Source organism: Notolepis coatsorum (assembly GCF_963971535.1).
Source record: "Notolepis coatsorum genome assembly, chromosome: 17".
Lineage (NCBI taxonomy): Eukaryota > Metazoa > Chordata > Actinopteri > Aulopiformes > Paralepididae > Notolepis > Notolepis coatsorum.
Window position 1 is genome coordinate 22,063,138 of NC_140181.1, and position 21,509 is coordinate 22,084,646.

At 44.3% G+C, this 21,509-nt stretch overlaps 1 protein-coding gene across 1 annotated transcript in view; it reads right to left on the bottom strand.

Annotated features, from left to right (window-relative positions):
* ctnnbl1 (catenin, beta like 1) overlaps nucleotides 1–21,509 on the bottom strand; it is a 134,825-nt gene continuing 113,316 nt past the window's right edge. Inside the window, exons 14-16 of the mRNA XM_084333639.1 lie at nucleotides 15,863–16,000; nucleotides 11,519–11,591; nucleotides 1–1,816 (exon numbers count right to left, since the gene is read on the bottom strand). Coding sequence (XP_084189765.1) covers nucleotides 1,728–1,816; nucleotides 11,519–11,591; nucleotides 15,863–16,000 — 300 coding nt within the window. The 3' untranslated portion in view covers nucleotides 1–1,727. The remainder of the gene's footprint in view (nucleotides 1,817–11,518; nucleotides 11,592–15,862; nucleotides 16,001–21,509) is intronic.

Sequence of the window (21,509 nt, forward strand, 5' to 3'; positions counted from 1 at the left end):
CGGCTTGCTAGCTTGCTGGGGGCACAGTGGTGTGTAGCAGGCGATATAACCAACAACAAACTAGACTCAGGCCACCAGGCGTCATGTCTGTGGAAAAAGACCCCGTTAGATAAAGGCTTGTTGTCCTGCTCTCAAGTCTGTTCCTCTTGCCGCCGCGCGACAGTAACCAGCACAGATACATCATGAGATTCATCGACACATGGTTAGCCAACAGCCAGGCTCGCAATCTCAACCTGAGCCTCCTTATGAAAACAGACGAGCAAGGACAACACAAACACAGGGATTTTACTATCAAATTAATTTGATTTATTATTAGAAAAGAACAGTTTGTTTGCACTATGTCGGGGAGCTGGGGGTGTAATCCATGTTAAATCTGAACATTTCTATGCAATCTGGTGATAGCTGAATCATTCAAACAAAACAAATACAATTCCGTTTTTTGAATTTAAAAAAAAAAAATTTCCCCCCTCCTTTTTCCTCCCATCCCAATGTTAGTCGTTATGCCAATTCCCAATCCCCTTCCTGGTCGCTGCGCACCTACCCCCTACGGTCAGTCTGGGAGAGTGGAGGCTATCAAATACTTCCTCCGACACATGTGTTGCCAATCAACCGCTTCTTTTCACCTGGCAGCGCGGACTCTCACTGAGAGGGTGTAACGTGTGGAAGGATCACACTACCCCCCTTAGATCCTTTCCTCGCTGAGCAGGCGCCCCGACCGAACTGTAGGAGTCGCTGTTTACAACGACCAGGACCCACCCACCAGCTTTCCCACCCCTAACACTGCCAATTGTGTTAGTATGAACGACCAGCCAAGCTGGTAGCAATGCCGAGAGCTGGGCTCGAACCCAGCATCTCCTGCACTAGTGGTGAGCGCCTTGCCCACTGCGCCACTTAGCCGCCCCAATACAAGTCAGTTTTAATGGTTTCAAACAAACCTAATTACCTACAGATCTTTAGTTGGAATGTTATGTGCATTCACAGTTGAAAACAGTAGACATTGGAGTGTTTTCCCCCACTCCCAGGTGATTTGGACTTTAGAACACAGAAAATAAATGGGCAGTCAAAACATTGTTTAAACGGACATATGCAGTTCTTTATCTGAAGGATTTACATGATCTTGTGGTCTCAGCAACTCGACATAGACACATAATGGTATCTGTAGCTCATTCTAGCTCCACGGTGTGGCTGTGCCAATGTATCCACTGCTAAGAGAGGATATACACCCAGCCCTAAACCCCTGCACTCCCAAAGAGAGGACATACATGCAGCCCTAAACCCCTGCACTTTCAAATCCTTAATATAGTGTGAGAAATGTGTGAGAAATTAACACCAGCCATGGGCCAAAAGCTTGGACATTTTTGGTTGCAATTGGTACATTTATCTAATTTACCAAACACTTTGCAGGCAACCAAGCATCATTCAAAAGTAATTTTATATTCTAAGGAATCCATCTGTATCTACCTGTATAAAATAATGAAAGGGGCACTTTTAAAACCCACCATTTCACAGGCGAAAACATTGGGTCAATCATAGATCATGGTTTTTATTTTGTTGGCTGTACTGTACAACCGTCTCTGGAATACAGGAGTTAAGGGCATAACTTCAGGGACTGCGTTGGTAGATTTTGACTGCTGGTAAATTCTCCTTCAAGGAGAAAGTGTGTGTGTATGTGCGTGCATGTGTGTGTGTGTGTGTGTGTGTGTGTGTGTGTGTGTGTGTGTGTGTGATTAGAAGTTGTCTACAAGGTCCATGATCCTCTTCTGCTCTGCTTCTTTGAACTCTTCAGACTTCCCGTCTCCGATGCTCTCCGCGTACTCTGCAAACACACCACAGATCACGTTAGCTCACTGAAAGACCACAGGGGCCAACAAATCACCCTGCCGGACGCTCTCGACCTCAGGCTGATATGAACATGTTTTTAAATCTTTTACCTTTACAATGTAGATGCACACATTTCATGGATTTTTCAAAGGGATTGTCTGATCAGAACAGGGGTATTTGCTTAAAAAAAAGATGAAGTAGTAGTAGGTTGTGGACCTGTCCGCTATGCCCCGTTGTCAGAAAGGCCAGTTAACTACTTAAACTGTAAACTAGTTCTTTGTCCATCAAAAAAAGGAACATGAACTTTGAGACAGCTCATGTGTCATACGAGATTTTTGAACGCCAGTGATCAGTAATTGGTAGCTTGCAAAACTACAGTATGCTTTCAAACTAGCTTCCCCAACACTAGTGTTCATTGCGTCTGTGCAGCCAAACGCCCTCCATGTTCTGCATTGGCTTCACCAAACCAAAGGCCTGCCCAACCAGGAGAGGACAAGGTGTTGCTTGTGTAGCAAAGCAGTCTGTGTGTGTACGTGTATGTGTGTGTGTGTGTGTGTGTGTGTGTGTGTGTGTGTGTGTGTGTGTGTGTGTGTGTGTGTGTATGTGTGTGTGTGTGTGTGTCGGGCGCTTGGGTGTGTGTGTTCTCCATTGCTTGTGCAGACGTCACGCACGAGACCTCAGAGACCAGCAAAGTGAACCGTGTTTGTGTGTGTGTACATTGTATGTGTGTTCTAGATTGTGTGTGTGTGTGTGTGTGTGTGTGTGTGTACAATGTACATGTGTGATCTACATTGTGTGTGTATGTGTGTGTGTGTGTGGACATACATTTGTGTGTGTGGACATACATTTGTGTGTCCTTCAATGTGTGCGTTTGCGTGTGGGCATCACATCCGAGAGCGCAAGATCAGTCCACTGAACCGCGTGTGTTGTGTGTGTTGTGTGTGCTGTGTGTCCGCGCAGCACAGCGGGCCGAGTAGTGGTGTGTTAGTGGGTCTAATGGGCAGAGAGACTATAGCTGCTGCAGCCCCAGTGGAGGCAGACAGGCTGTAGCTCCGAGGCAGGGATTACACACTAAGCCCAGGGACCTCCACACGCTAGATGGGAAAAAACACTACTTTCCTGGCGGCGAAACGGTGGCGAGAGGAGAGGAGAGAATGAAAGGAGGGGCTCTGACAACAGCCCCGGGTGGAGAGAGCGGGGCGGCGGTGGAGCACATGGCTGTCAGAGGAGGGAGCTGGAGGGAGGCCGTTTAGAAACTCCTGGAATACGCCGGGGAAGCTGTGCGCAGCGGCTTCTTGCTGACGGAGGCACACTATCGTCGATGCACTCAGTCAGAACTCGAGACATTATGTTTGTTACATAGTGACAAGATACAGATCCAGCACTGAAAAATCAAACCTCTACTGCGCCTCTACCACTCCACTCCAAACTGATTTTGTGACTCCTATTGTTTTGGACCGGGCCAGATTTCACACCTCCACTGCCTCCCACAGGCTGGGGAGATTTTCATCTTAAATTTGTATTCGTCCCAAACGCCCCAGCTCCATCCGATTCCTTCGCTTTTTTCACTGTTTACTTATCATGCATTGCAACACTAATATATGGGCAGTAGTACCCCAAGTCAGACTGCCCGTATAAAAATGATCTTGGTGGTCTGAGGGCAGTAGCCGCCAACCCCCTCCCTGGGGCAGCACTTAAGTTAAGTGCCCTCCCTTTGTTCACTTTGGGAGCCAGCCACCAACCCCCCGAAATATAACACCCGAGTGCTAGTTCTATAGTGGCAGAGGAGCAGCAGACCAGCAGCAGAAGTGGTTTGAATTTTCAGTGGTGCATCTGTACAGTGTTGAGTCACATCTCCAATCATTACTTAGCACCATGGCTTCCTGGTGATGTATGCGGCTTGTGTGTATAGGACACCTACTGCTGGCCTTCAATCTCCCCCTCAATATGCCCACTCCCTACCCCCCACAAACCCCTGGAAATGACTCCCAGGGTGTCAATGCTGAAATGCATCCACTAATCAATCGCACGCGCACACACACACACACACACACACCACATCCAACGCGCGCACACACACACACGCACACACACACACACAGCAAGCCATCTTGGAATACAAATGAACGAGCCTATGTATACATGTAGAGAGCTGGCCTCCCCTCGCTGCCCCAGATGCCGCTCGAAGTGATCCCCTGGATATAGCCAGACAGAAAGGTCATGGTCTCTCTCTGTCTCGTCTCGTCTCTACAGACACTCTCTCTTTCTCCCTGTGACACCATTAGCAGGTCGCTGGCCGGGTTCTGTTACCAGCCCTCAGCGGAGCCTCTGCAGGATCTCCAAATAACTCTGAGGTAGAACTTCTTGATCAAATAGCGTAATCTATAGTCACAAATCTGTTCATTTGTGAACCCCTCCCCCCCCCGTATCTTAGGGCTGTGGGTGTCCTGGGACCGGAGTCCGGAGGGGGTGGGGGATCTAGGTTGAGCTGGGGCAGTGGTGGGATGGGGGGAGTGTTGTGGGTGTTTATCTATAATGTTATTTTTTTTATAAAGTTTGTAAACTAAAGAAAACACACACATTTAACAAACATCACAATAATAAAACACAAAACCATCACATCCGCACGCCGCTCTTCTGTTTACATGGTGGATCTTTTAACACCTAAAGCATGCTGTGAAGTTTACAGCACATAGTCAGTCTACCCTCTACCAGTTGATCCATACTCATAGATTGAACTGGTCTTAAACAAAGCGACATGCCTGTGAACCGCCACTAGGGGCAGTGCGGTTAAAGGAACACGCCAACATTAGGGGAAATGCGCTTACAGTCCTCTCCAGATTCAGACGAGAAGATAAGACACAAATTTTACTCTCCGCGTGTTTAGTAGAAAGCTATCTGCCTGCAAGCTAGCCTAGCTTAGCACAAATGACCACTAGCCTAGCTTAAAATCCGGGAGGGGTGTTTTTGGCCAACAGCTGGGGTAGCTGGTCCGGATACAGATGAAGCACTTCAGATTCAGTACCCTACTGCTGCGCTTCTGCCACTCTTCTACCACTTTAGAACTAGCACTCCGGTGTTAATTTTCGGGGGCTGGTGGCTGGGTCTAAACGTGAACAAATGTAGGGTACTTAACTTAAGTGCTTCCCCAGGGAGGGGGTCGGGGGCTACTGCCCTCAGACCCCCAAGATAATTTTTATGTGGGCAGTCTGACTTGGGGTACTGCCCATATATTAGTGTTGCAATGCATGATAAGTAAACAGTGAAAAAAGCTAAGAAATCGGATGGGGCTGGGGCGTTTTGGGACGAATAAAAATGTAAGATGAAAATCTCCCCAGCCTGTGGGAAGCAGTGGAGGTGAAATCTGGCCCGGTCCAGAACAATAGGAGTCACAAAATCAGTTTGGAGTGGAGTAGTGGTAGAGGAGCAGTAGAGCTTTGATTTTTCAGGGCTGTATCTGTAGCTTTCTACTAAACGCACAGAGAGACAATTGGTATCCATCTTCTTGTCTGACGCTGTAGAAAACGGTAAGCACATTCCCCCAATGTTGGCGTGTGCCTTTAAGTGTGAGTGAATCAATCGGTCAATCAAACAGTGAATTAGTGAGTGAGTGACATTGTCGGTCACAGCTTTGGAAATCTACCAGTCCACAGTTTTACTACCAGTCAGCAAAGAAGTGAAGTTTGCAGACCTCTCTGCTGCCGTCACCATGGTGACCCCGTAAAAGAGAGCAAGCTGCGATACAACTCGGACCATTAGTGAGGTCACTGGCTGGGTGCAGCTCTGGTCCTCAGTGGGTACCTCATGTCCAGGTCCAGACTCAATGCTGGACACACAGAACTATAAATGCTACTGTATGATTCAATTAGTATGAGGAACATTATTGTAACTGTACAGATGTTGCAATGACAATACAACAGAAAATTTGGCGAGATATGAATTGTGACTAAAGCAAAGTAGGCAAGTTGACAAGCATTTTTGTAAGTAAAAAAAAAAGATTTTTGTGAAAACACTGCAACTTATTAGGGTAATATGTCGAAATTCATAACGTAACAGCCCTACTCAATAGTAATAACTGGGTGTCAACTATACAATATTTCAAGTTAGCCAACAGGGAAATAAGAGGTTATTTGAGACCTTGGATGTGAGGTGACAGTATCACTCTGGGTGTGTGAGGTGACAGTATCACTCTGGGTGTGAGGTGACAGTATCACTCTGGGTGTGTGAGGTGACAGTATCACTCTGGGTGTGTGAGGTGACAGTATCACTCTGGGTGTGAGGTGACAGTATCACTCTGGGTGTGAGGTGACAGTATCACTCTGGGTGTGTGAGGTGACAGTATCACTCTGGGTGTGTGAGGTGACAGTATCACTCTGGGTGTGTGAGGTGACAGTATCACTCTGGGTGTGAGGTGACAGTATCACTCTGGGTGTGAGGTGACAGTATCACTCTGGGTGTGTGAGGTGACAGTATCACTCTGGGTGTGTGAGGTGACAGTATCACTCTGGGTGTGTGAGGTGACAGTACCACTCTGGGTGTGTGAGGTGACAGTATCACTCTGGGTGTGTGAGGTGACAGTATCACTCTGGGTGTGAGGTGACAGTATCACTCTGGGTGTGTGAGGTGACAGTATCACTCTGGGTGTGAGGTGACAGTACCACTCTGGGTGTGTGAGGTGACAGTACCACTCTGGGTGTGTGAGGTGACAGTATCACTCTGGGTGTGAGGTGACAGTAGCACTCTGGGTGTGCGAGGTGACAGTACCACTCTGGGTGTGAGGTGACAGTATCACTCTGGGTGTGAGGTGACAGTATCACTCTGGGTGTGAGGTGACAGTACCACTCTGGGTGTGAGGTGACAGTATCACTCTGGGTGTGAGGTGACAGTACCACGCTGGGTGTCTGGTAGCTCTGAAGCCCACGTCCTCCACATCCTACTACTGCTGCTCCTCTACCTCAGTATATATTCTGTATATAACTTCTCTACCTCAGTATATTCTGTATATAACTTCTCTACCTCAGTATATTCTGTATATAACTTCTCTACCTCAGTATATTCTGTATATAACACCTCTACCCCAGTATATATTCTGTATATAACTTCTCTACCTCAGTATATATTCTGTATATAACTCCTCTACATATATATTCTGTATATAACTCCTCTACCTCAGTATATATTCTGTATACAACTTCTCTACCTCAGTATATATTCTGTATACAACTCCTCTACCTCTGTATATATTCTGTATACAACTCCTCTACCTCAGTATATATTCTGTATATAACTTCTCTACCTCAGTATATATTCTGTATACAACTCCTCTACCTCTGTATATAACTTCTCTACCTCAGTATATATTCTGTATATAACTCCTCTACCTCAGTATATATTCTGTATATAACTCCTCTACCTCAGTATATATTCTGTATATAACTCCTCTACCTCAGTATATATTCTGGAAACAACTTCTCTACCTCAGTATATATTTGTATACAACTTCTCTACCTCAGTATATATTCTGTATATAACTCCTCTACCTCAGTATATATTCTGTATATAACTCCTCTACCTCTGTATATATTCTGTATATAACTCTTCTACCTCAGTATATATTCTGTATACAACTCCTCTACCTCTGTATATATTCTGTATACAACTCTTCTACCTCAGTATATATTCTGTATACAACTCCTCTACCTCTGTATATATTCTGTATACAACTCCTCTACCTCTGTATATATTCTGTCACAATCAATTAAGCCTGCTTCTCATCCTCCAACAGGGTAAAATAACTCATGGCATTTTAGCACATTAATGAAAGGCCTGGTCTTCCGAGGCCATTAGCCGTTCTCTGCCCCAGGGCTGCTTCTCATTCAGCTGTTAAACCCATTAAGGTCAAGACAAGAGAGCCCACCGCCACTGCCTGCATCTACTTAACCTTTTTAGTGAAACCACACACACACACGCACACACACATACACAGACACAGACACACACAGACACACACGGGAGAGAACCCCACACCACACCCACTCTACAACCACACCACACCACACCCACACCACACGACAACTAGGGATGGGTATCGTTAGGATTGTATCGATACTACTACTCTTATCGATACTGCTTAACGGTTTGGTACTTTATCGACACTCTTATCGGTTCTTTTAGATTATTATTTACATATTTACATTTAAATGTACTATTTATTATTTGAACGGCTTAAGGCTATATCTGTACTTGATATTTGTTTGTTGTGTTGCATATTTGAAATAAACTTCAATCAAATCAAACCCCCCCTCTTAAAAAACAAAAACCTGTGTTTAACCTGGCCATCCGTAGCTAACGTAGCTAGCCACGTTAACGTAACATTTTCAACAACAACAGATTGCTGCTAATTAAACACTTCATGGAAACGGAGTAACGTTAACGCTATGTCGAGTTCATACGTGTAGTGTAGTATGAACTCGGCGAGTCGGCATAACGTTAACGTTAGTCAGTTTCAGTGTTGCTGGATGGTACACTCTATTAGCTCCGTAGCTAACGTAGCTAGCCACGGACAGGCACCTCCCTACCCGTGTGTGAGTGAGCGGCTCGCGACAAGTGTGTGTAATGGCTTGCTGCGGCTCGCTTCTCGCGCAGACAGAGAGAGGAGAGATAGTTCGCAACGTTTAAATTCCTCGAAAAAAAAACTCATAATAATAATAATTTCTCGAGTATCGATAGCAGTACCGATAACGTCGGAGCTTATTAATACTCCGTTTTTTTCTAATTCAGTACCGGTTCCAATTTATAACCGGGGTCCGGGGGGCAACCCTAACGACAACACAGCCACACAAACACAACACAACCACACCACAACACAACCACACCACACCACACAAACACAGCTTCCGTACACACATGCTTACAGATGCATGAACAAACCTTCACATAAACACAAAACACACACACACAGGGGAATATTAGTATGCAAAAAGTGTCATATGAAGGACAAGGACACGCATGCATACATACACACATCCTATACTTGTGAGGACATTGTATTTAATTATATTTATTCCCTAGCCCTTTACCCTGACCATAACCCAATAATCAGCGTTTTTGTCCTCACAACCCGAAATATCCTCACATCAAAGGTGGTTTGTCAAGAGTGGATTCTCATAGTATACTTATATTACACACATACTATACGCCCCTTTATTTAAGACATATACAAACATATAAAGGGACTAAATGGCAATGGACAGTATTAACACACAGACCCATTTATTTAAGAAATATATAAAAATATATAATACATGGCAATGGACAGTATTCACACACACTCTCTTTCTCTCCCTCAGACACAAGTGGGTCTCCAGGGATACGGAGGACGTGCGGTTCATGCTGATTCGCCTACAGTGCCACTAAGACGCCATGACGACTAGGGAACAGCTACACTGTGTGCGCACATGCACACACACACACACCGCTACACTTCCCAGACATGTGCACATGCACAGAGCCTGACGGCAGGGGAATCGCTACACAGCCCACACAGCCATGCATAACCGATCGCTCTGTCTGCAGCCCCATATGCCACCCGGATGCACAGTGTGTGTGTGTGTGTGTGTGTGTGTGTGTGTGTGTGTGTACTGTATGTGTGCCTGTGCGTGTGTGTGTGTCTATGTGCATGTGTGAGAGCAGACAGCTAAACCAATGGTGCAATGGCCACCAATGATACAGACCATTTCCATGGGAGTCACTGTTCAATTATGCAGCATATTAATATAATACTAATATAATAATAATAATAAGTGCTTTTTCCATGTGCAGAACCCAAAGGAAGAATAGGAATTGGAGACATGTTTTCATACTCTCATTGATTGACTTGAGCTGTTGATACGACTTACTTCTTAAATCTTTGAACTTTTTTAAATTTTGTATTATTCTATTTGCAGTATTTTGTGGCTGTAAACTATTTGTTTCCGTTGGTCAAGTGTGTAAACAGTGGAGTAAAACACACCTATAATATAACATGACACATAACGTTCTCCAAGCGTTTGATCTTTAGATGGGAAAATATGAAGGTTTTTGGAACTTAACACGTAAAGAAAGTTCCAAAAAACCTTCATACTGTATTTTGGCATCTAAAGATCAACCGCTTGGAGAAGGTCATGTGAAACGCTGTACCCCTCACTGACACAGAACACAGTGTGTGGAGCAGGGAAGAGAGAAGCAGAACTCACCCCTCACTGACACAGAACACAGTGTGTGGAGCAGGGAAGAGAGAAGCAGAACTCACCCCCTCACTGACACAGAACACAGTGTGTGGAGCAGGGAAGAGAGAAGCAGAACTCACCCCTCACTGACACAGAACACAGTGTGTGGAGCAGGGAAGAGAGAAGCAGAACTCACCCCTCACGGACACAGAACACAGTGTGTGGAGCAGGGAAGAGAGAAGCAGAACTCACCCCTCACGGACACAGAACACAGTGTGTGGAGCAGGGAAGAGAGAAGCAGAACTCACCCCTCACGGACACAGAACACAGTGTGTGGAGCAGGGAAGAGAGAAGCAGAACTCACCCCTCACGGACACAGAACACAGTGTGTGGAGCAGGGAAGAGAGAAGCAGAACTCACCCCTCACTGACACAGAACACAGTGTGTGGAGCAGGGAAGAGAGAAGCAGAACTCACCCCTCACGGACACAGAACACAGTGTGTGGAGCAGGGAAGAGAGAAGCAGAACTCACCCCTCACGGACACAGAACACAGTGTGTGGAGCAGGGAAGAGAGAAGCAGAACTCACCCCTCACGGACACAGAACACAGTGTGTGGAGCAGGGAAGAGAGAAGCAGAACTCACCCCTCACGGACACAGAACACAGTGTGTGGAGCAGGGAAGAGAGAAGCAGAACTCACCCCTCACGGACACAGAACACAGTGTGTGGAGCAGGGAAGAGAGAAGCAGAACTCACCCCTCACGGACACAGAACACAGTGTGTGGAGCAGGGAAGAGAGAAGCAGAACTCACCCCTCACGGACACAGAACACAGTGTGTGGAGCAGGGAAGAGAGAAGCAGAACTCACCCCTCACTGACACAGAACACAGTGTGTGGAGCAGGGAAGAGAGAAGCAGAACTCACCCCTCACGGACACAGAACACAGTGTGTGGAGCAGGGAAGAGAGAAGCAGAACTCACCCCTCACGGACACAGAACACAGTGTGTGGAGCAGGGAAGAGAGAAGCAGAACTCACCTCCTCACGGACACACAGAACACAGTGTGTGGAGCAGGGAAGAGAGAAGCAGAACTCACCCCCTCACGGACACAGAACACAGTGTGTGGAGCAGGGAAGAGAGAAGCAGAACTCACCCCTCACGGACACAGAACACAGTGTGTGGAGCAGGGAAGAGAGAAGCAGAACTCACCCCTCACTGACACAGAACACAGTGTGTGGAGCAGGGAAGTGAGAAGCAGAACTCACCCCTCACAGACACAGAACACAGTGTGTGGAGCAGAGAAGAGAGAAGCAGAACTCACCCCTCACAGACACAGAACACAGTGTGTGGAGCAGGGAAGAGAGAAGCAGAACTCACCCCCTCACGGACACAGAACACAGTGTGTGGAGCAGGGAAGAGAGAAGCAGAACTCACCTCCTCACGGACACAGAACACAGTGTGTGGAGCAGGGAAGAGAGAAGCAGAACTCACCCCTCATGATGTGTCGCACCACTTTGACAGAACCTCCTCGCAGGTTCAGGATCTGGTGGACCCTCTGGTTCAGCTGGGTACAAAACACACCAACAGCAGGGTTATGAACAGGCCGGTACCTCTTTGAACCCATATCTGGCAGGCCTGTCCCCGACTAAGGATTTGTATAGTCGACTTTGATTGGCCAACATTGGCCGATAGTCCACTATGGACATTAAAACCAAATAATATGGTTCCAGTCTCATTAATGAGAACCTACACATGTGTATGAGAACAGCCCTGACAACCATTCCAACCCAGATGTAAAGTCCTGGCAGGAGTCTAAAGCTCACTTCTCTCACTGGCGAGTGGGATACAATAAAGAGTTGTTAACGCTGTTTAATTGTTATGATGTTGTTCAGATTGTTTATTATAAAATAGCTTAAAACTGTTTTATTTAAAAATAAAATGTATGTAGCACTTATTTTAAATAGCAAGCTCTCTATTCTGAATTCTATTTTTAAATGCAGCCCTTATTTTACTTGAAATGAGAAGATATCATTATTCATTATTAGAAGACTTCAGTCCCTCCACTTCAATGTGAAAACACATTGTTGAAATATTACTGAATTGTACTTTCTTTATTCAAGTTGTCAGTTGTCGACTACATACTGTACATACGTTGATACAAATACTAGGCTACTTCAAAATCCAGACCTTTGCTTGAGGAGATTTTCTCTTTGAATTTTAATTGAACACCCTTGCTGTCCACTCTAGGTGGCGCTGTACACTCTAGGTGGTGCTGTCCACTCTAGGTGGTGCTGTGTACTCTAGGTGGCGCTGTACACTCTAGGTGGTGCTGTCCACTCTAGGTGGTGCTGTGTACTCTAGGTGGTGCTGTACACTCTAGGTGGTGCTGTCCACTCTAGGTGGCGCTGTGTACTCTAGGTGGTGCTGTCCCCTCTAGGTGGTGCTGTCCACTCTAGGTGGTGCTGTCCACTCTAGGTGGTGCTGTCCACTCTAGGTGGCGCTGTCCACTCTAGGTGGCGCTGTACACTCTAGGTGGCGCTGTACACTCTAGGTGGCACTGTCCACTCTAGGTGGTGCTGTCCACTCTAGGTGGCGCTGTACACTCTAGGTGGCGCTGTCCCCTCTAGGTGGCGCTGTCCACTCTATGTGGTGCTGTCCACTCTAGGTGGTGCTGTCCCCTCTAGGTGGTGCTGTCCACTCTATGTGGTGCTGTCCAGTCTAGGTGGTGCTGTCCACTCTAGGTGGTGCTGTGTACTCTATGTGGTGCTGTCCACTCTAGGTGGTGCTGTCCACTCTAGGTGGTGCTGTACACTCTAGGTGGCGCTGTCCCCTCTAGGTGGTGCTGTCCACTCTAGGTGGCGCTGTACACTCTAGGTGGCGCTGTCCCCTCTAGGTGGCGCTGTCCACTCTATGTGGTGCTGTCCCCTCTAGGTGGTGCTGTCCACTCTATGTGGTGCTGTCCACTCTAGGTGGTGCTGTGTACTCTATGTGGTGCTGTCCACTCTAGGTGGTGCTGTCCCCTCTAGGTCAGGGGTGGGCAATTATTTTTCCCGGGGGGCCGAATGAGCAACTGAAAATATGTTGGAGGGCCGGGGCCAAAATTCCAAACTCAATTATGCATAATATACATTTTATTTCTATATAAAAAGCAGTAAATGGCATTGTTTTGACCCCTGGTAAGAGTGTATGTTATTATTTGGCAATTAAAAGGTGAGGTTAGCTTTCAAAAATATCATTTATTCAAATAGAATTTATTTCCAAAATGATAAACAAAATGTGAAACATTAATAACAAAGGGCATGTATGAAAAAGTGCTATACAAATAAAGTTATTATTTTGAGTTTCATATACTATTGAAACAAGGATTTTCTTAGCTTTCTAAAGACATCACATCATCTTATAGCCAAAATAAACAAGACATGTCACTGAACTGTGTAAAGAAAAGTGTCCCAGTAGCCTTTTTTACTTTACATGCCTATATTAACACTTTCTTTGCCAGGCTTATGTACATCATTATACCGTCCTCTGCCAGCTCTATTTGTCTATGGAGAAGTTCCCCTTCTTTGCAGGGCTATAACTTTTTAAATTGTATTGCTAAATTGACATTACTATGGCCCATTCAACGTCAATTATCTATCGTTCAGGATGTGGGAACGTTATACTTTTTCATTCACATATTCATACTAAAATACGGTCTAAAGTATAAATATGTTTTTATCGTTTTCTGCAGCATTCTGCAGAACGTGATTTATAGCCCTAAATGCATTACCGTACTTTTCGGACTATAAGCCGCGGCTTTTTTCCCCATTTTTCGACCCTGCGGCTTATATAGCGGTGCGGCTTATATGTGACTCGACGTGACCAAACTCGAAAATGTAAACATCTAAATATTGCTTTTTTGACTGCATTGAAATGTTATTTATCTGTTCCCTTATTTGCTAAACTTAATACAACTCGTAAATGAGTTAATGCTTGTTATTTGTCCGACAGTATTGTGTCCCAATGCTAATTACATATAGTAATTAAACATTAAAACACCTGCGGCTTATAGTCCAGTGCGGCTTATATATGTACACATCATTCAATTTAGCTGCTGCGGCTTATAGTCAGGTGCGGCTTATAGTGCGAAAAGTACGGTATATTGATGATCAAATACAGTTTGATAGCGATCTGCGCGAGATAAAAAAATTCAAATGGACGTGCTTCTAGAAGTGACTACTTATCATCTGATGTTGACCGGATGGGGGGGGGGGGGGGGGGTCGTTTATAATTCCGTGGCCAACGTTAGATGATTCATCTAGTGTGGGTGATATGATCATTAGAGCAGTTTGTATCGAACACGGTAAAAAAAAACGCTGAAACTCACCCAGTCTCCTCGGGCCGTTGGGCGATGAGCGTGGAGCAAAAATATTCCTATTATGGGATGTTGAAATATGCGATCCATCTCCAGGTTGTATAATAGTATATATACGTCCAAATCCTGTTGTTTATCGAGTTATTGGTAACGGATCGCTATCCATTGTGTCACGCTCGAGTCCCGGGACCTATAGCGAGTGATCGGACCGAATTTGGATGAGCACCAGTTTCCGTTTCCGGTTTCCGGTTTGGGCGATCCGCCGATCGGCCACCAGATGGCGCTCTTGAACCGTTGGAGAGTTGAGAGGGGATCAACAGTAGATCTCAAGTCTCCGGGGGAGAAATATGATTGCGATCACAGATTTTTGAAATATTGATCTCAATGACGTGTTACGGCGTCATTGGCAGAATTAGCATGGCGGGGAATGACGAGTTAAGGCGTCCTTGGCGACCAAAGTGTTAAACATTTAATGTTTTCAGAACTGTGCAAAAAAAAGAAAAAAAAATATCAAGTGTCCCATTTCACTTGTTATATTTCCACATTTTAGTGTTCTTTTTTTTCATTCAGTGTGATAAATCCAGTCTCTGTTGAGCTTTAACAAGTCCATCAAAGTCAGGTTGCATGTCTGAGGTGGAGATGCGAAGCACAGCTGCCAGATGTTCATCAGTGAGAGAGGATCTGTACCTGGACTTGGTAAACGTCATGACTGAGAATGTCTGTTCACATATAGGTGGATCCAAAGAGAACCAACATCTTCTGAGCATGTCTTCTTATGTTTGGAAAGTTCTCCTCCTTGAGAGCAGAGTAGAACTCTAGCAGTGATGCTGACTTAAAGTGCTCTTTCAGTAGTGAATCAGACTGCAGGTCAATGAGTTCAAGCTGAACATCAGTGGGTGCACTATCAACACTGCAGGTAAAGGGAGAGGAAACCAGCTGCATTTCATCCTCAACCTTTTTGAAATCTTGAAAACGCCTTGAAAATTCATCATGCAGTGCTCCCAACATGGATGAGTACCTGTGCCGGTGATCAGCTGATGGTTTGACTTCTTTCAGGGTTTTCATGTGTTTGAGATTGTTGCTGCCTAGTTGCCTTGAAATGTATTGCAACTTTGTCATGAAAAAAAAAAGAAAAAAAAAAAAAAGCAATTTTTTTTTCTTTTTTTTATTATCATGTAATCTTTCGCGGGCCGGTCAGAATCATCCCGCGGGCCGGATACTAGGTGGTGCTGTAGAGTCCAGAGTTACTGATCAATACTATATGAAACGGTGTTTACCTGTGATATTCCAGAGTTACTGATCAATACTATATGAAACGGTGTTTACCTGTGATATTCCAGTTACTGATCATTACTACCGTATATGAAACAGTGTTTACCTGTGATATTCCAGAGTTACTGATCATTACTACCGTATATGAAACGGTGTTTACCTGTGATATTCCAGAGTTACTGATCATAACTATATGAAACAGTGTTTACCTGTGATATTCCAGAGTTACTGATCTCCACCATGATGTAACAGAGCAGCTGCAGAACAAACAGCCCAGCGTCGAGACGACGGAGATAGAAGTCATCCTCCACACCGTCATCTAGGATCTCCCCTCGACGCACCATGTCCTACACACACACACACACACACACACACACACACACACACACACACACACACACACACACACACACACACACACACACACACACACACACACACACACACACACACACACACACACACACACACACACACACACACACTTATTTATTTATGTCATGAACAGCTTCTCATTTCCACGGTCAACCATTCTCAGAGTCTGAACTAAGAACAAGTCACACATTGAGACAAAAAGTCACAAAAGTCCCTCCAGGAATAATTTCACCATCTTGTTGTGATCAAAATAATCTATGCCAATTCAACCAAACCCTGCAATATTTGAGACCGCTTGCAAATTTCACAGATCCCGCAATTATTTCAGCATTAAAATGGTCACACTGCTCAAGATTTTCCGATTATAGTTATCCTGGCCAGCTTGGCCACTTAATGATACCTCGCAACATTGTAGCGACAAGGAACACTCTTCACTCGGCAGTCCCAGTTCTTTTCATGGACTCGCAATTTTCACCAAATAGCTCAGTGAAGAAACTTTGACCCAGATCCTCTTACAGCTCGTTGGGCTTCTGCGTGCCATGGGAACACCCAGGGAGAGTGGAGATGTAGTGGTTTCTCCTGCTCTTAGCTAGACATTTAATATCGCTGAAGTGGAAGCATGTCTCCCCACCTACACACATCAATTGGATTAAGGGGGTCCTACAAGCTCTGAAACTGGCAAAAATAAGGTTCTCATTGAAAGGATCTCTAGCCCATTTAGACCTAAAACGCCTGCTAATAATGCATTATATAGCCTGCATAATACACACACATTTGTTTCCCGGTTTCAATGGGCTAGACACAAACTTGGGAGACCCTTTATCCCCCATGCACAGACCCTTTCAATTTAATTATTTATTTGATTCGTTTATTTTTGTATTTGTTGGGCTGGGGCAGTGTGGGGGGGGATGTTTACTTTTCTATTTGAATTTTTTATGAAGTTTATAAAATAGGGAATGCAAGATGTATAAAGAAAAACGAATAAAAATCCCACTCAGTAGTAACACATAACATAATTAAAAAATAATAAAATACAACAGCAGAAAATAGTACCTGGAACAGAATACAATGGTGAAAATATGGTGATATACAAGAAAACAGACTGATTGACTTACAAATGGCAGATGATGGCAAGTGCAGATAACAAGTAATGTTGAGTGCATGTTGTGTACACACACACACACACACACACACACACACACACACACACACACACACACACACACACACACACACACACACACACACACACACACACACACACACACACACACACACACACACACACACACACACACACACACACACACACACACACACACACACACACACACACACACACACACACACACACACACACACACACACACACACACACGTTTCATTTAGGTTGTTTCTTGGCCAATTCACAAATCCATTTCTCTATTGATCAGACAACGCACAAATCAATTGATTTCACAGTTAATTAGCACAATGGAGCCTCCTACTCTCTCCCCGTGTGTGTATGTGTTTCTGTCTCTGACACCAATTAGCATACTTGTGTATGCAGCAGTAGGATGTTCGCTGTGCACTAACTAAGGATTGAAAAGAGTTAGTTGGGGATCACACACACATCCCTGCTTAGTTATCCATCTTAGCCACCCTGCCAGTATGCCAATAACATTGCCCTGTCCACCCACACACACACCCACACACAAAATAACAGCCAAGACCTGAGGGGGCAGAGCATATCTATTTTATTGATCGATATCTATTTTATTAATCGATAAAATAGATATGTACTGTAGGTAGACAGGGGAGTCTAGAGGCTAAACTAGGTACTGTATAGACGCTGAAAGATACATATATTAGGACATATTTTTATATATTTAGAAACTACAGCATGTGTGGTTTACTCTGGTTAAAGCATAATGCAATAGATGCTCACACATCTCCAAGATGCAACTGGTGAGACACTGGTGGTCAAACTGGGACAGTGCCAAAATAAATGACCCTTATGGGTTTTATTAATCGCCATATTTGGGAGAAAGAAACCCACTGATATCAATGATGAGCTAAGAGAGAAAGCTGTTTTCCATCAACATGTGACAACATCTCTCCACCTCTGAAAACCTTGATTACGCCGCTATATTAAACATACCGTAATTTTCGGACTATAAGCCGCGCCTTTCCCGCCCATTTTTCGACCCTGCGGCTTATATAACGGTGCGGCTAATCTATGGATTTTTACAGCTAACGGCCAGTAAGGGACCTCCTAAATCTATGGATTTTACAGGTTACAGTCCACCACCTTTAACTCTCACTCACTCTTCTCTCACAGACACATAGCTGCTGCAAGTTAATAAATGGGAGCTTCCTCAAACAGCCATCTCTTTCCCGACAATCCCCTCTGTGCACGAACTCTTACATATGGTAATTAAACATTAAAACACCTGCGGCTTATAGTCCAGTGCGATTTATATATGTACACATCATTCAATTTAGCTGCTGCGGCTTATATTCAGGTGCGGCTTATAGTGCGAAAATGACGGTAGTAAGGAATTACAAAGCATTTCCCTCCTGTGATTAAGGATTAAGCCACATTTCTTCTGTGTGCTGCCCTGGTTCAACGCTCCTGAAAGTTATCAATATCCTCTCCAAACTGCTGCTCTGCTGGTAGTTATTTTAATTGCGGTATATGTTGAAAAAAACCTCCCAACTCGAGAGTAATTTTCCAGTGACCGAGTCCAGCAGTTTGTGGATTACATCTCCCTCTGTAATTATTCAGATTTGAAAAAGTTACAGAATGTAAGCTTTCGAATGATGTGTCATACATTGAAATCTGAAAATGTTTGAAGAAGAATTATTTGAATTTCATTCAACCTCAAGTCTCTAAAGTTTGGCTGCATTTGTAACACCTTGGCAGTCAGGTACTATGTGTGAACAATACTGTAGCTCCACCCCTAACCACTCCCCCGCTGGATTAGCTGTCATCTGTCAGTAGCCCTTTTCACACAGACTTCGCTGAATTATCTTATAGAATAGACACAGCACATTCTGAAATAGGTCTCCAATGGTGCATGCACGCAATGAAAAATACTATCAAATTGACATGCAAAACTCACAATGAATAGTTAAGACACACTTTCTATAGGCTTTTGAAAATGTAGGGCAGACCTTGTTGGTAGTGGGGCAGCCGAGTTTATGTAACATGAGCTTTTAAAAAATAAAAAATTGCATCTTCTCATGTTGCATATTATAAAAATTTGACATAAAACATGTAACTTTGTATGGCCATAGGTGATTACATCACCTCTAAAGCCCTCTTGTTTTTTGAAAAGTATTGATGGAGTATATATCTGCTTAGAAAACGAAAATGTCTATTTTTTCTTTTTTTTTCTTTTTTAATTTCTCCACGTGGTAAATACACAGGTCACAACATGTTTACAGGAACATTTTGAGTTGTATTTGGCGTTTGTTTTTCGTGACTGTTGGGAACTAGGCTACACTGGCACACCTACTTCCAGTGAATGACGCTAAGCTAGGCTAACGGTGCGGCTGTTCCCTAAGCCTAATGCATGCACAGAGAAGAACATTGTATGCATCTGCTTGTCTAACTCCAGGGTAGATGGCAAATAAGCAAATGTCCCAAAAAGTTGGCGTGTTCCTTTAATTAGCCAGACGCAGCCGAGTGTACAGTGGCTGCTGTGTTTGTGTGGTGTGTGTGTGTGTGTGTCAGTCTGTGATCCCAAACTAGCTCTCTTCAATCCTTAGTACACAGCAAAAATCCTACTGCATACACAAGTATGCTAATTGGTGTTAGAGACGGAAACACACACACACACACACAGTCAGGGCATGGCTGTATTTATATCATGTGGCAGGTGGAGGAGCTATGTTTGTCGAGGTGTTTCTGTATCACAGGACTTAACATGTTGTACATGAAGCCACAGTTCATTATCATGTACATACATTAAGAGAGAGACAAACACACAGAGAAAGAGAAAGTGAGAGAACAGGAGAGAGAGGAAGAAAGAGCGAGAGAGAACAGGAGAGACAGAGGGGGGGGGGGGGGGGGAGAGAGAGAGCGATACCTGTGTGGATCTTTATTTTTCCTGTGTGCAGAGGGATTGAAGAAAGCTGGCTCAGGATCAGGACTGGAAAGCCTTTACTGCATGCAATTAAACCCCCCCCCCCCACACACACACACTGTGTGGCTTTATCGAGCCTTGTGACAGCTTTAAGTGTGTGTGTGTGTGTGTGTGTGTGTGTGCTGTGCGTGCATGAAGAGAGTGCTGGAGTCAGTATTGCTTATAGGATTTTAAAAGGTTTTAGTAAAGTTATAGTTGACAGAGTTTATTCACCTTCAGTTCACCTCTGCCGTCTTTCGGGTCTCTTGGTGTCGCTGAGCTCACCAGTGCATTCTTTCTTTTTAACAATGTACCAAACAGTTGTTGATTTGTTGATTTCACACCCAATGTTTTTGCCATCTCTCTTTTTCTTTAGTTTTTCAGCCTAATGAGGGCTTGACTTGACAGCTCTTTGGACCTCATATTGAGAGTTGACACAGCAACATATTCCAAATACAAATACTACACTTGAAATTAACTCTAGACCTGCTCCTTGTAAATTAAGTAATTAAGTAATCCTTTAAAGATAATATCATACACACTATTTTGACTTTTCAGCGGAACACATTTCTATCCCAAAAACTACAGAGCGTAGCTTTAAAGCCCTCCTCCTGTAACGTCATCACTAGGGGTGTAACGGGACACAAAAAACACCGTTCGGTACGTACCTCGGTTTTCTGAAGTCACGGTTCGGTACGGGTTTTCGGTACAGTGGGGGAAAGTTTGGCTTTCCATGTTCCACTCAGGGGTGATGTAGTGGGCAGTAACTAATTGTACTGAATAATAGACTTGTACATTTATTTTTAAATAATAATAATTATATTAGATTGTGGAAAAAACAGCCCCCGGTGGGCGGTCATTAGTGGTTAACATACCGCTGTGTTCGTTCGGTACACTACACAGCTGTTCGGTACGGTATGGTACACACCGAAACGGTTCGGTACGGATACGTATACCTTTACACCCCTAACGGAACGTAGACCAAATGAGTCCACATTTTTATAGGATTCTAGCACATTTTCATAACAATAGCAAATATTACCGTTTTCATTGAGGTTTCTTACAAATTAACAATGCTTTGTGTTGTCCTTTATATGCCGATTATCATTAAAATCTTAAATTGTACCATATGTCCCCATTTAGACAACATATGTAACGCTACCAGCGCACTTTTGTTAAGATAATTAGTTTACCATTCGCGGTCGCTATACTGCGGTCGCATACCGCTGTTTAGATCACGTCGAAGAATAGACACATCCCAGTGACATGTGACCTGTGCTAACGCTCTTGGGAAATGTATTCATGTAGTTTTCAACATTTTCACCTTTTAATTTTAAACCATGCTGCCATCTACTGACAACAGAAAGTGTTG